The sequence below is a fragment of the Nannospalax galili genome, unplaced genomic scaffold, assembly GCF_000622305.1.
Source record: "Nannospalax galili isolate Female #2095 unplaced genomic scaffold, S.galili_v1.0 scaffold574, whole genome shotgun sequence".
NCBI classification, from domain to species: domain Eukaryota; kingdom Metazoa; phylum Chordata; class Mammalia; order Rodentia; family Spalacidae; genus Nannospalax; species Nannospalax galili.
In genome coordinates this window covers 35,896-51,179 of record NW_008334516.1, presented here as the reverse complement: position 1 = coordinate 51,179, position 15,284 = coordinate 35,896, and the positions used below count along the sequence as shown (strand labels likewise).

The 15,284-nt window shown below is 41.2% G+C and overlaps 1 protein-coding gene and 1 non-coding gene across 2 annotated transcripts in view; one reads left to right on the top strand and one right to left on the bottom strand.

Annotated features, from left to right (window-relative positions):
* The window catches only part of Adcy10 (adenylate cyclase 10), a 92,546-nt gene that overhangs the window by 47,567 nt on the left and 29,695 nt on the right, over window positions 1-15,284 (bottom strand). The window contains exons 10-12 of the mRNA XM_029561748.1: window positions 9,143-9,299; window positions 5,480-5,672; window positions 3,951-4,037 (exon numbers count right to left, since the gene is read on the bottom strand). Coding sequence (XP_029417608.1) covers window positions 3,951-4,037; window positions 5,480-5,672; window positions 9,143-9,299 — 437 coding nt within the window. The remainder of the gene's footprint in view (window positions 1-3,950; window positions 4,038-5,479; window positions 5,673-9,142; window positions 9,300-15,284) is intronic.
* Window positions 12,910-13,014, top strand: LOC115069644. Its single transcript, XR_003848898.1, has one exon. It is a non-coding gene; the product is annotated as a U6 spliceosomal RNA (small nuclear RNA).

The window sequence follows — 15,284 nt, the reverse complement described above, 5'->3', positions numbered from 1 at the left end:
GAAGGAAGGAAAGAAGGAAGGAAGGAAGGAAGGAAGGAAGGAAGGAAGGAAGGAAGGAAGGAAGGAAGGAAGGGAGAAACAAAAGAGGAAGGGAGGGAGGGAGAAGGGAAGAAACAAACTAGTACACACTCGTAATCCCAACACTTGAGAGGTGAGGCAGGAAAATTAAGAGTCCAAGGCCATGCTCCCACACTATATCACCAGTTCAGGACCAGCCTGGGCTACATGAAATCCTTTTTTTTAAAAAATACAAAAAACAAACAAAACCCTAGAGTACAGTTCAGTGTTAGAGTGCATGTTTAGTATGCTTAACAGCTTAGGTTGGATTCCCTAGTACCAAAAAAAAAAAAAAAAAAAAAAAAAAATTGCAAATTTGTAGAATAAATAAGGTTGTTGGGTATCCACTGAAACCAAGTGAAAGTTCTCATTATATAATTACATGCATGAGCTGGCATGTCAGCTCAAAGCCATTTTAATCTACTGGCAAAATGGCAAATGATCCCGAGGATATGACATTTGTTCAGCAACACATACTTACTTACCCAACACCACAGGCTAGGTGCTGGGTATGTAGTGTTGATGGAAACTGATCTGGTCCTGGCCCTGCTGGTTGCTTATGCTGTTCTAGTTTGAACCTTAGTATATGTTACACTTCAAATAGATTGTGTGTCTCATTTCTTGTTTAGATTACAACTAGTCTAAATTATTCATTCACTCATTAAACATTTAGTGTGTATCTGTTAGGGTCATACATGGTTCCAGGTGCTTCAGACACAATCTTAAACAGAATACAGAGCTCACTGTCCTGCAGTAGCTGCTTGCAGAGGAGGCCCTGCCTTGCCTCTCTGTGTGAGAGTCTAAACAAAGAATCTTTCTCCTTAATCTCAGTGCTCCAGCCTGCTCTGCCTCCTGCTTGGTTTCCTCGGAGAAGAGACTGGATTGGTCCATCTTCCTCTTGGGCTTTTGTAAAGCAAAATTTGGGCCAAGAAAGGAATGAGGGGAGGGATAATTACCATTAAAGATGCTTGAAAAAGCCATATGGAAACCTACTATTTTAGAAGCATCCTTTAAAAAAAAAAAATAGCAGGCCATGGTGGTGCCTGCCTTTAATTCTAGCACTTGGAGGAAGAGGTAGGCAGGTCTCTGTGAATTTGAGGCCAACCTGATCTACATGGCAAATTCCAGACCAGCCACAGCTATGTATAGTAAGACCCTGTCTCTAAATAAATAAACGCAATGAAATAAAAAGAAAAAAATATATAGTGCTTCTCCCTGCTGACATAGATTATCAAACATAAAGTCCATGACTGGTGTGGGACACTATCCTTCGAGTGTTGGTTGGAGGTGGGAGGATCCTAGCAATTCCCCAAACAAAACAGGATATTGCCATCACTCTTGGTTGCCCGCCAGAACTTGATAGTAAAACTATCACTGAAGACACCACACACTTGGGCCACAGGACATGGAAAAACCAAGCTGCTACTGAGCTGGAAGCTTCCTTCCTCCTGGCTAGCCTTCCTAGTGCCAGAAAATGCCCCACAGGCTACTGAGGAAAAAAAGTCATCAACACTCTCACCCAGCTGGGAACCCTGTAAGCTACAATAATGACCAACCTGGCAAGGTGTGATCATTGGGAGGTGGGTAACTGCTTTCTGACTAGATTTAAGGCTCACTCCACAGGGTAAGTCTCATGTCTGGTACTGTAAACCTGTTTGGGAACCTGTGGCTGGGAAGACCATAAGCCCTAGGGGAGAACCTACTACAATTAGTTTCCTAAGGAACATAATGTCAAACTGCCTTCTAAATAATTATCTGTATACCTATAGATTAGTGGACTCTCAACCCTCATTAGAGAAACTTCTCTTTTTGATTAATACAGAGACTCACAGCCGGTCAGAGTAGAGAATGAGTCACTCTGGAGTGTTTGGTCCCTAATGGGACATCTGTATCGCAGCTCTTCTCCACATGACTCAAGGAACATTAGAGAAAAAAGCATAGAAAAATTGTAAGAGCCAGAGGTTAGGTTAGGTTTCTCTGCTGAGAAACAGTGTCTTCTAGATCTGACAGGACCACTGCACTCATGGGCTCACAGCAGCTATGGCTGCCTGCACTAGATCAAGCCAGTCAGAATTCCAGCATAGATGGGGGAAGGGCTCACAAAGCCCCATTTCCTACCTGAGGAGCAGTGACAGTTGAAGGCTTTTGGGGTAAGGAGAGTCAGTGTTCTTCAAGGACTTGGCCCCTGTAGGCTGTCCATATTCCAGTGGATGGTCCTATACCCATGCACATAGGGATAGCACTGGTTGAGGTCAGTGGATTATGAAAAGAGAGCATGAAACTGAGAGGAGTATGTGGCAGGGGAGGGTCTGGGAAGAGAGAATCAACCCCTGCAAGCTGTCCTCTAACCTCCATATGCTGCCCATATACATGCTGCCCATATACATCCCCAGACACATACACACAAATAATAATTGAATGAATGAAAAAAATAGGGCTGGAGAGATGGTTCAGTGGTTAAGAGCACTGGCTGCTCTTGCAGAGGACTTGGGCTCAATTCCTCATACCCACACGGCAGATAACTACTGTTTGAACTCCAGTTCCAGGGAAATCTGATGCTCACTTCTGACCTCCCAGGGCATTGCACAACATGGGTGCATTTACATACATGCAGACAATACACTCACACATATAAAATTTAAAAAATAAAATATTAAAAAAGAAAAAATAAATGTAGGGGCTGGGATATAAGTTTGATGATTACCAACATGAGATTATTTTTAAATTGTTATTTTTATTTTATGTATATGCTTGTGTTGTATGTATGTGAGTGCACCTGTGTTGTGCAATGCCCACGGAGGACAGAAGAAGATGCTGGAGCCCCTGAAACTGGAGTTACAGATGCTTGTTAGGTACCATGTGGGTACTGGGAGTTGAACCTGGGTCCTCTGCAAGAGCAACCAGTGCTCTTAATTGCTGAGCCAACTCTCCAGCATTCAATATGAGAGTATTAAGAGCATACTCACCGAGTGTTTTGCGTAAGCGTATGCCAAACCTTATACTCCTGTGTGCTAGGTACTATTATTTTCCCCACTGATGATAAAACAGAAGCAGAGAGGGGTTAAGTTACTTGGCTTAAAGTTACTCAGGTAGCAAGTGACAGGCTCAGGGTTCAAACCACTCTACCCACTCAACTGGCACTCCAGACCCATAGCCACTTTGCTCTATTGCCTCTCATAGTCAGAATGAGAAAAAGAAGGCTCACAGAGGCAAAAACATGCAGGGCTGAGGTTTAGGGATGATTTGTTTCCTTTTGTTTTGTGGAGACAGGGTCTCATGCAATATACCAGGCTGGCCTCAAATTCACAATTCTCCTGCCTCAGTCTCCTAAGTCCTAGGATGACAGGTGTTTGCCACCATGATGTGCGAATATACATATCTGAATTCTTTTTTGTTAAAGTTCTTTTATTTTTAATTCTCTCTCTCTCTCTCTCTCTCTGTGTGTGTGTCTACATGTGTGCATGAGTGCAGGTGCTCACAGAGGCAGAAGAGGATGCTGGATCTGCAAGTGCTCTTAACATCTAAGTCTTCTTCCAGCCTCTGAATTCTTTGTTGTTCATTTTTTGGTCTTTTTGAGACAGGATATCTCTGTAGCCCCAACTGACCTGGAACTCACTATGTAGACCAGGCTGGCCTTGAATTCACAGAGATCACCTTCTGCCTCCAGAGTGCTGGGATTAAAGGTGTGCAACACCACACCCAGTTAAGCCTCTGAATTCTAAGCAGACTCAGTTCAAGGTTTGGAAAGGATAGGGAGAAGGAAGCACTTTGGGATAAGGCTTTCACATAGTTCCAAAAGGCTTTGCCATGGAGTCTGAGCCCCTTGGGCCAACTGACTTTGTGGCCATTTGTGCAGTTTCCTCCTCCGGTGCTTGCCCCACAGATGCTCTTACTTGCTCCAAGATCTTCATAAACAGTTCTTCCAATTCCTTTTGCTTTTCTACGGTGCTCATCCTGGACATCTCCGGGGAAACAGGAAACTGCACAAGAATGAGAATGTTAAGTGAAGAAAACAGCAACAGGAATGATGAGCTATGTGATGCTGAGCAAAACCCCTTGACTGTTCTAAACTGTAAATGCTCAAGTGTTCCATTTCACATGCCCTTCCCAGTTTGAATCCTCTATGCCACTGAATCTAATAGTTTTAAGAAAGAAAAGAACATACTCTATCTTTATATTGGCAGTCACTTGTGGGAACAGGGTGACTGCCCCAGAGCAGCCAGAATAGCTACAGGTGAATAAATATGTGGTCATTTGAATTTTCTTGAGTATGGTATTTCTAGATACCTCTGGTATCTCTCAAGAATCTGGTAAAAGGGACAGGGATGTAGCTTAAAGGCAGAGAACATGCTTAGTATGTATGAGGCCCTACCTAAGGTTCATCCTTAGCCCCTCAAAATAAAAATGTAAAATTGAAAAATGTGTGTTGTTGGGGTTGGAGAGACAGCTTAGTGGTTAAGAGCACTGGCTGCTCTTGCAGAGGTCCTGGGTTCAGTTCCCAGCACCTTCACGGCAGCTAACAACCATCTGTAACTCCAGTTCCTGGGACTCTGATGCCCTCTCCTGACTTCCCCCAGCATTGCATGCAGTTGTGCACTTACACACATGTGGGCAAAACACTCATACACAAAAGTAAAATAAAATGTGTATTGTTAATAACCTGGATTCGTTAATTATCTAGACTTCAAAAACCTTATATTAAGTGTTTACGGATTATAAGAAATTGCAATACCATTTTGATTTGCCTGAATGTTTTCAAGTCTTGAAATAAATCTAGATTGAATGATTTAAAGATTTATTTTTAATTCTGTGTACTTGGGTGCGCATTTGTGTGAGTTTGTATATATGAATGCAGGTGCCTGCAGAGGTCAGAAAAGGGCATCAGATTCCCTGGAGTCACAGGCAGTTTTGAACCAAACTCACTCAGGTCCTCTGAAAAAGCAGTACATCTTCTTAACCAATGAACCATTTCAAAAATCCCTGTTGACTAAGTGATTTAAGAAAGTGAATATAAATTTACTTTCAAGGAGGACTGAAAGGGGGCTGGAGAGATGGCTCAGAGGTTAAGAGCACTAGCTACTCTTGCAGAGGGCCTGGGTTCAGTTCCCAGCACCCACATGGTGGCTGACAACTGTTGGTAACTCCAGTTCCAGGGGATCCAAAGCCCTCTTCTGACCTCATGGGCATTGCACAACACGGGTGCACTCACAAACATGCAGGCAATACACTCATACACAAAAAAATAATAAAAATAGCAAAAATTATTTTTTTAAAGGAGGCCTGAGAGTCATTTCCTTACCGCCCGTATATTCCAGGTGAGAACAATAAAGGTTCGAGAGTCGAGTAACACTGCATCAGGGAGGAATTGCTAGGCTTACCTCACAGCCCTTATTTTTTCTTCTAGAAGTCTAACACTAGTTACCTGAACATAGAAAATGTCATTAAGAAGACAGTGGAATTTTTCATCCAACAGCGTCTTGACTTTATTTTGAAGGGTGCTTTGTCGTTCTCCATAATGCTTACAAGTATCCAGACCTAGTATGTTAGCCATGAGTATCTGGATAGTGTAGAAATTTTGATGGAAGCTGATCTTAGTCAGTGCAATAGCAACAGCCCTGTTTATGAGACAATCGAAAATCAGGAGAGTGTTTTAAATATAGTTCCTGGAGATAAAAGTTGGAGGAAAGTTCTGACTCCTCACACTCAGCTGGAAGGACAGAGATTTACCAAGATATCTGGAAGCTGTTCTCTATTCCTGCTTCTGATGTCCCACCACCACCCCATCATTCCACTGTGTTAATCTAGCTTTCCTCTCCTTTCTAGTTCTTCCTGCCCTGCACCCTGGCCAGGGCCCTTAGACTCATAACCTATACTGCCACAATAGCATGTCACTTCCTGTGCCTGGTCACAAACCACTGAAGGCAAGACCTTCAAGAAACTTCAGTGGTATCTAGTTAGATGCAAGTCTTTGGACTGAGGATGTAGCTCGGTGGTAGAGCCTAGCATGTGTGAGACCTGGGGTTTGCTCCCTAGTACTGCTAAAAACAACCCCAAATCAAAAACAAAACAAAAACATGCAGCAAATCTTGTAGCATTTTCTTGTTTGAAACTTTTCAGGGTTGGGGCTGGAGAGATAGCTCAGTGGTTAAGAGCACTGGCTGCTTTTGCAAACGACCCAGGTTTAATTCCAGGCATCCACATGGCGGCTAACAACTGTTCATAACTCCAGTTCCAGGGGATCCAATGGCCTCTTCTGCCATCCTTGAGCGCTGCACGACACAGGTGTACTAATACACATGCAGGCAATACACTCATACACATAAAAAAACCTTTTCAAGGTTCCCATTGCCTAAAAGATCTGCTTAATGGGAGGAATTTCATGCTTGGTGCTATAAACTAATAGGCTGGAGAGGTCATAGACCCTAGAGAAGAATATACTTCTGTCACTTCCCTAGGCCAAAATAATTTCTTACTATATTCTAAATATGTATCCTTATATTTACAGACAAGTATACCTCTCACCACTGATCAAAGAAGCTTCTTTTTGCAACAAATGGAGACTTAATTACAAAGCTCTACAACTGGTCAAATGAAGAGAATAAGTGACTGTAAGGTGCCCACCCCTAAGTAACACATCTATAATGCAATTTCTACACCCAAGGCTCAGAGAACATCCTAGAAGAGCGGAAAGCATGTAAGAGTCAGAGGGACAAGACACCTGCTGCTAGTTAATGCATTTTAGACATGATAGGGAAGCTACACCAGTGAGATCTCCACAGGATGGCAGTCTAACAAGATCTGCATAATGACAAAAGTTGACAGGGCAAGGTAGATGGGAAATTTCAAAGGGTCCCAATTCAAGATGAAGTGCTACAGACAATTAATGGATGCTGAGGGAGAGAATCAGTTTTCTCCAGGGACTAGCTCCCTGAGACATTATCTAGTCCCAAGTGGGCAGCCCTAAACACAGGTACACAGGAGCACCAGTAAATGGATTCATTGTGTGTGTGTGTGTGTGTGTGTGTGTTTATAACTGTATGTATGAATATGTAGCAATAATAAAGAAGAGGATGAGTAACTGGGAGGGAGTTAGGGAAACATGGGAGAAGTTGGAGGTGGACTGGGAGGAGTGGAAATAATACAAATACAATACTCATATGTGAAATTCTCAAAAATAAAAAAAATTAAAAGACTAAATCCATGCTACTTTATGTGGCATAAAGACACTCCAAAGCCTCTCTCTCATGTCATGCCACTCTCTGCCTAGCCTCTAACCCTCCACTGCCAGCAAGCAGATGAAGGTCCCCCTGTACAGACAGGGCTATCTCCTCTCCAGTACTTATGCTGCCTGCTCATCACTGGTCACAGACCCTCTTCTGCTGTACATCTGTGAGTCTCAGCTCAGGTTTGGCCTCTTGGAAGTTTCCCTAAAGCCCCAAGGTTGGGCTGCACACTGTTTCTTCTGAGCTCCTGCACTAAGCTGCTGTGCTTCTCTACCACTGCCCTCGCCACACTGTTTCATGGTCATCTTCTCCCCTTTGTGAGAGCTCCTTTAGCATAAGGATTGGATTTGCTCAGGGCACTGACACTTGTTAGAGACTGACCTGAGTTCTCCTAAATTCATATCAACTACCTCAGAATACAGCCTTGTTTGGGACTAGAATAATCACAGAGAATTAGCTAAGATTGACCAAACTGGGTGTGTTGCTGGTGCATGCCTGTAAGCTCAGCACTCAGGAGGTGGAGGTGAGAGGATTGGAGTTCAAGGCCAGCCTGGGCTACATGAGCTGCTGCCCACCAATAAGCAAACAAACAAACAAACAAACAAATAAACAAATAAATAAATAAATATTCTTAGAAAACACACAGGCAGATACCATGTGAAGTTGAAAGCAGAGGTTGAGGTGATATTTCTACAAGCCAAGAACACCAAACATTGCCAGCAAAACACCAGAGAAGGCGAATGAAATAGTTTGGTTTTTTTTTTTTTTTTTTGTAGTCCTTTGAGGGTACCAACCCTGATGACACCTAGATCTGATTCCTAGCCTGCCTTCCTTCCTTGCTTCCTTCCTTCTTTCCTTCCTTCCTTCCTTCCTTCCTTCCTTCCTTCCTTCCTCCTTTTCTTTTTTCGGTCTTTTTGAGACAGGGTTTCTCTGTAGCCCCAGGCTGGCTTCGAACTCACAGAGATCTGCCTGTCTCTGCCTCCCAAGTGCTAGGATCAAAGGTATGTGCCACCACACGTGGCCTTTCTGTTGATTAAGTTGCCCAGTTTGTGGTACTTTGTTACAGAAGGCCTGGAAACTAATACAGCATTTAACAGTTCTTGGAACATAGTAAGAAATCAGTAAGTGATGGAACAAATTAATGGTTCTTGCTGTTTTGTCCCCTCAGCAGTGTTAACAATATTTTGAAACTGGCTTTTCTCAGACCTGACATTAAAGAGTAGCAGAAATGGGATAAAAATAAGAATAATAAGCATTTCCCTCTTATACCCTTTAGGATCATGATCTTGGTCATTACTACATCCTATCCAAGTCCATAGAGTGGAAGACGGATCATTCCAAAGGGTTCCGTATGACACTCTGTACATGAAAACAGATTAGTATGAGGTAAGCACATTAGCGCTGCCCTTCAGGTAATAAAAACTGAGGTCCAACATTACCAATCCCCATTCTCAGGTCTAAATGACTTGAAATAGCAATTCCCTATCAGGCAGCCAAATAAACACATGTGTGTCTGTCCCTGACAGAATCCAACCTTGCTTGCCATACCTCTCCTAGTTGTCCTTGACCTAGCTACATGTCAGGATTATTTAGGAAGTTTTAAAATCTCTAAGCATGACCTAACATTAGATCAGGATTTCCAGGAAGCATCCCAGTTTCTCTTCTTCTTAATTTGAAATGTTTATCATCAATTACCTATTTAACCACAGGGTCATGATACTCAGCAACTGTAGTTAGCTAGTTTATACAAGGCAAGTTATACATAGGATGAGAACATCAAAATAAGTGAAATTCCTTTAAGGATGTCAGGAGTCTCTGAGCTCAAAAGAAATACAAGATTCTCTAAGATTCTCGACACTCACCTGTGGTTCTCATGTTGGGAGGCCAGGTACTCAATTTCCATAAGTAGATGGCTTTTTCCATATCCTGGTAATCCTTCATACATTAGAACTCGGCTGCAGTTAGTCACCAAAAAGTCCTTCATAGTAGACGTGAAGTATTCAATCTCCCTAACACGTCCTGTTATTTATTTTTTTAAGGAGCAAACCCAGCAACAGGAAATAGTTTAGAAATACATTTTAGAAAGCACACAGTGATAACCTAAGAATATCATTGGAATTCCCATGACATTGTTCATGGGATTTCTTTCTTTCTCTGGGTGTTTGAGACAGAGTATTATATACCTTAGGCTAGCCTCAAAGTTGCTATGTAGCTGAAGATGACTTTGAACTCCTGAATCTCTTGCCTCAATCTCCCAAGCACTGGGATTATAGGTATGTGCCACCATGCCTAGCTTGTTCACAGGACTTCTTAAGGCTCTGTGCCCTCTTACAATTTTCAAAATCCTTTCTGAAGCTTTCTAGCTTGCAAGTGTCTTTGATGTTTTATTTGGTTAGGGAAATTCCTTTGTTGCTGCTTTTTTCCTAGGTCAGGTATGGAACACAGAACCTCTTGAATGCTAGTCAATGCTTTACCACTGAACTATACCGCTACTTCCCAAGGGAAAGTATTTGTACAATGCTTATTATAATTCCACTGTACAAAACTGAGATTTGCAGAGGTCATACAACTGTGAATTAAACTAAGGCTGTCTAACCTTAAAGTATGTCTTATTTTTTTCTGTTTTCTATAACATACTAGAAATAATCTATAGATTACTATGTGAGGAAATAAAAGTTTGCATTCTAATATTGAACAAGTATGGATAAAACATTTTAATTTCTAGTTCTGTGATAAAGGAAACTATCCCTTTATGAATGAAAACCATACTTTTCTCAGGGCTTCTAGAAGAACTGTCAACAGTAAGAAAATTCAGTGTCTTCAAAAACCATGTAGAGATTACTTCTGTTAATATCCTAAGAGTGGGGCTGGAGAGATAGCTCAGAGATGAAGAGTGCTTGGCTGCTCTCACAGAGGACCTGAATTTGGTTCCCAGTACCTACATGGTGGCTCACAACTATCTGTAACTCCAGTTCCAGGGGATCTGATCTGACCTCTGTGGCCACTGCAACACACATAATGCACATACATATATATAGACAAGCACCCATACACATAAATAAAAATAAATCTTTTTTAAATCCTAAGGACAACTTCAATCCTCAGCTAAAAAATATTTTTTTTCATTATACGGCTAACACATGCTCACTGTAGGAAATATGGAAAACTTAGGAAAGAAAAAGGATAAAATAAAAATCACCATGGGTCACAACCCTATCATTGTTATGTTTCTTAAATGTCTTAAAACACAATGTCCAGGATGAATTCTGAGACTTAGCCCCCCAGTCTCTGAAACAAGGGTGAATGAATATAAAGGGTCTGAAAGAAATGGATTTTATAGACATGAGAAGTCTACGAAAAGAATTGGAGACTCATTAGGGTCACCTGTACTTTCTTTACTGGAAAGATGATTTTGATTTTGGAGGCCCCATTTTATTCTCCATGGATAGACCGCACAGATATATTCATGAGTTATGTAATGTCTTGGGTGAAAATAGGATCATTGATTGAGGTATAGATGTTCTAGGAAAGGAAGTTGTATGTTTTGCCTAGTAATATTAAGTTCTTGGTATGGTTTAGCAAAAATCACTCTGCAAGGAGAACATTCCTTTTGTGAAAGTGCGTTTGAACTTTGGTTTTGTGAGATGTTTTGTGTTCTTCTGAGGACTTTGAAGCTTACTTGAAGATGAGGCTCAAAAAGCAACATGGCAAAGTATTCCAGCTCTCTCTGTTCTGTCATACAGAACACACACAAATAACACCTTATGGATTGTCACGAAATTCTAAAATGAATTTTAAGTCAACTTATCTTTAAACATATGGATCTTGCTGGGTATGGTAGTGCACACCTGTAGTCCCAGCACTCTGGAGGCAGGGGCAGGCAGATCTCTGTGAGTTCAAGGCCAGCCTGATCTACATAGTGAGTTCCAGGACAGCTGCGGCTTGCAGGGAAACCCTGCTTCAAAAATACATATATATATCTCCCCACATACATGCATCTTGTTTCTATCTAAACTAATCCCTGTCTGGACATGTAGGTCCATGCCTGTAATTCTAGCACTTTGGAGGGGTGGCAGGAGAATCAGGAGTTTAAGGACAGCCTTGGCTATATAGAAAGTTCAAGGCTAGCCTGGGCAACATGAGACCTTCTCTAAAAAAAAAAAAATACAGATGATAAACAAAGTTCTATTACCTGAGACATTGTATGGATTTTTGACCCTAATGTTTGTTCATGATAATTTTGTGGTCCTCTGTTACTATAAAAGAAGGGCATTTCCCATACTAACCTCTGACAACCTGGCTATAGCTTTAAGGAAAAGTATGTGGACCTGATTTTTAATCTCACATGGGTGGAATTGGGACAAAAGAGGAAAAGAGGCTGGACCATCCAACTGGATCAAACTGAGGAATAGCTGCCGACTGAACCCAGGTGTTTTAAAGTGACTGTCAACCGTGGGAAAGGGGGTTAGGATTTAGTCTACTGTCAGTCATTATCACCACAATTTTCCTGGAATGGAAATCAAGGCCCTGAAGAGGGCAAGAGTGAGTGAGTATTCTTCCTCTTCTCCAGTTTCATAAGTGTGGGAATCTTGATTTACAAGATGTCATTTGCTGCAAACCTGAAAGGGAGGTATTTCTGCTGCCCCAAGTGTTTATTGCAGCTCTAGAATTTTTGGCTTTCTTTAGGTGCTGAAGACACTAAGATTCTGGCCTAACATTCATCTAAGGTAACACAATCTCCTCTCTTTAAAAAAAATATTTTATTATTTTTATTTTATGTGTATGAGTGTATTGCCTGCATGTATGTGAGTGCACCTGAGTCATACAATGCCACAGAGGTCAAGAGAGGGCTTTGGATTCCCCTGGAATTGGAGTTAAGAACGGTTTGTAGCCACCATGTGGGTACTGGGAATCGAACCCGGGTCCTCTTCAAGAGCAGTCAGTGACAAGTTTCCTCTTAATTGCCTAGTACACTTATGACCAGGATTTAACTAATAAAGAGTCTTTCGGAAGGAAGTTGCAAGTACTATGAGAAGTAGCTGTCTTTAGCATCCATGGCCAAACTATATGAGGTGTCTTCTTTCATAGCGTATATCACTGCCTCATTTAGGTCTACTTCCCTTTCCAACCCTGAATTTGCTTTGAGAGGGTCCATATCTCAAAAAAATCTCAACAACATCATTTCTAGATAGATTGAAGATCAAAGTGTATTTGTGGTTGGCAAAAGATTGAATTTAGGGCCTTGGGCATGCTAAGCACACATTCTACCACTGAGCTACACTCCTCAGCCTTTATATACCTAAATTAAAAGACAAAATAGAATTTCTGGAAGAAAGGCTAGGAAATACTTTCAAAATATATAGTGAGGAAAGATTTCTTAAATACTATAACACAAAAGAATGATAAATTGAATTGCATTAAAGTTAAAAAAAGTTGGTTTTTTGTTTTTTTGTTTTTTTTTGAGACAGGGTCTCGCTGTAGCCCCAGCTGTCCTGGAACTTACTATGTAGACCAGGCTGGCCTTGAACTCACAGAGATCCGCCTGCCTCTGCCTCCCGAGTGCTGGGATTAAAGGTGTGCACCACCACGCCCGGCAAAAGTGAAAATTCTTATTAAACATAAGTAAAGGGCTTGCTTTGACAAAGCATACACTGAAAACAGAACAATGCAGAGAAGATTAGCCTGGTTCCTGCAAAGGGGTAGCATGCAAAATTTTGAAGGGTTTCTTTTTGAAGAGGAAGAAAAGCCTGGTGTGGTGGCACATGCTCATAATACTATTACTTCAGAGGTAGAGATGAGAGGATTAGAAGTTCAAGGTTGTCCGCAGCTGGATAGCTAGTTTGAGACCATGTTGGGTTATATGAGTCCATGTCTCAACAAAACAACTTAAAGCTAGGCCTGGTAGTACACACCTGTAGTCTCAGCACTTTGGGAGGTGGAGGCAAGAAAATCGGGAGTTCAAGGCTAGACTTGGCTATATAAGGAGTTTGAGGTTAGCCTGGGCGAAAAGAGATCCTATCTCAAAACAAACAGGGTTAGGAAGATGGCTCAGTGGGTAAGAGTGCTTACTGTGCAAGTATGAGGACCTGATTTCAAATCCCCAGCATCCACATAAACAGCCAGGCATCACTGTAACCTTGCCTGTAACCCCCAGTGCTAGGAGAGGCAGAGACAAGCTGGGGCTTGCTGGCTGCCAGGTTAGTTCCAAGTTCAGTGAGACACTGTTTCAAAGGAATAAGATAGTGATAGAGCATAGGGAGTTTTGAGGCTAGCCTGGGATACATGAGACCTTGTCTCAAAAACAAACCAACAAAAAACCCAGCCTAAATGAAAAAAAGAAGAAAGATTTGTATAAGTATTTTTATTTTAAAAATGGATAAACAACCAATAAGCATATGACAAAGGAGGTTAGCCACATCAGAACAATATAAGTGGAAACTATAATAAGGGACCACTATATACCCCACAGAATTGTTCAATTATAAAGACTTACAAAATGTGGTTGTTGGCAAAGATGAAGAAAAACTGAAAGTCTCGTAATACTGTTAGTCAGAATATAAACAATCACTGCCATTTTGGAAACTTCTTGATATCATCTACAGAAATTCCATTCTTTGCCCTGACAGTTTCACTCATCTAGGTAACTGTATCTATCTCCCTTCAACAAAAGTGCACACACACCCACTTATTTATCTTCTTTTTTGTTTTGTTGTCATGGTGGTTGTGAGGCAGTGTCTCACACTATAATAATTTTCTTGCCTTGGCTTCCTGAAAAAGCCATCACACCTGGCTATTCATCTTTTTTTATAAAATACTTGTGTAAAAATATTTATGGAAACATTATAATAACCCAAGACTGGAAAATCCACATATTGTATAAGAGGAAAATGAATAGTGTGTTTATAAAAATGCCATACAATATGGTAAGGACAGAGACTGACTTACAGTTACAGCCAACAATATGGATACATTTCATAACGTACTACTGCATGAAAAGAAATATAGATAAAATATGTTGTGTGTATGTTTATTTTTGTGGAGCTGTGGATTGAACCTAGGGCCTCATGTATGCTACACCAGCACTAGATAAGGAGATATATAGATATAGATATATATGGGTCTATAGCTGTCTGGGTATACACATATATATGTATATATAATTATATAATACATGGTTCAATGAGCATAAACTTTTATGCTTTCCTGTGTAAGTATAAGAGATGAGGCCTTTGTATGTTGCCCAAGCTGGCCCTAAACTCCTGGACTCAAGGGATCCACCTATCTCAGCTTCCTGAATAAACTGGGATGGTGGGAGTATGCCATCACGCTGGTTTTATATAATTTCTTTTGGGTGGGGGAAGGGTTGAGACAGGGTTTCTCTAGCCTCAGCTGGCCTGGAACTCACTATGTAGACTAAGTTGATCTCCATCTCACAGACATTCATATATCACTGCCTCCTGAGTGGGATTAAAGATATGTACCACTGCGCCCAGCCTTATGTGGTTTGTTGTTGTTGTTGTTGCTGTTGTTGTTTTGGTCTTTTTGAGACAGGATCTCCCTGTAGCCCCATCTGTCCTGGAACTCACTATGTAGACCAGGCTGGCCTTGAACTCACAGAGCTCCACCTGCCTCTGCCTCCTGAGTTCTGGGATTAAAGGTGTGCGCCACCAGTCCCAGCTTATGTAAATTTTTTTTTCTTTCAAAGGTGGCTGTAAATTTTTAGGTTCACAGTTGAATTAATACAGTCATACAATATTGAACTCAGTACAAACCTTGTAAGACATGAAATTTGAATTGTTATTAGCAAAAACAATGAGTTTCTGTAAGAAACCGTGTATTTTAAAATGAAATGGAAATCTTTTTTAAAGGTTAAATAATTTCTATTCTTCCTTTTTTTCTTTTTGAAACAGAGTCGCACCATGAAATTCTGGCTAGCTAGAATGTAGACCAGGTTGGCCTTGAACTCACAAACATCCATCTGGCTCTGACTCCCAAGTGCTGGGA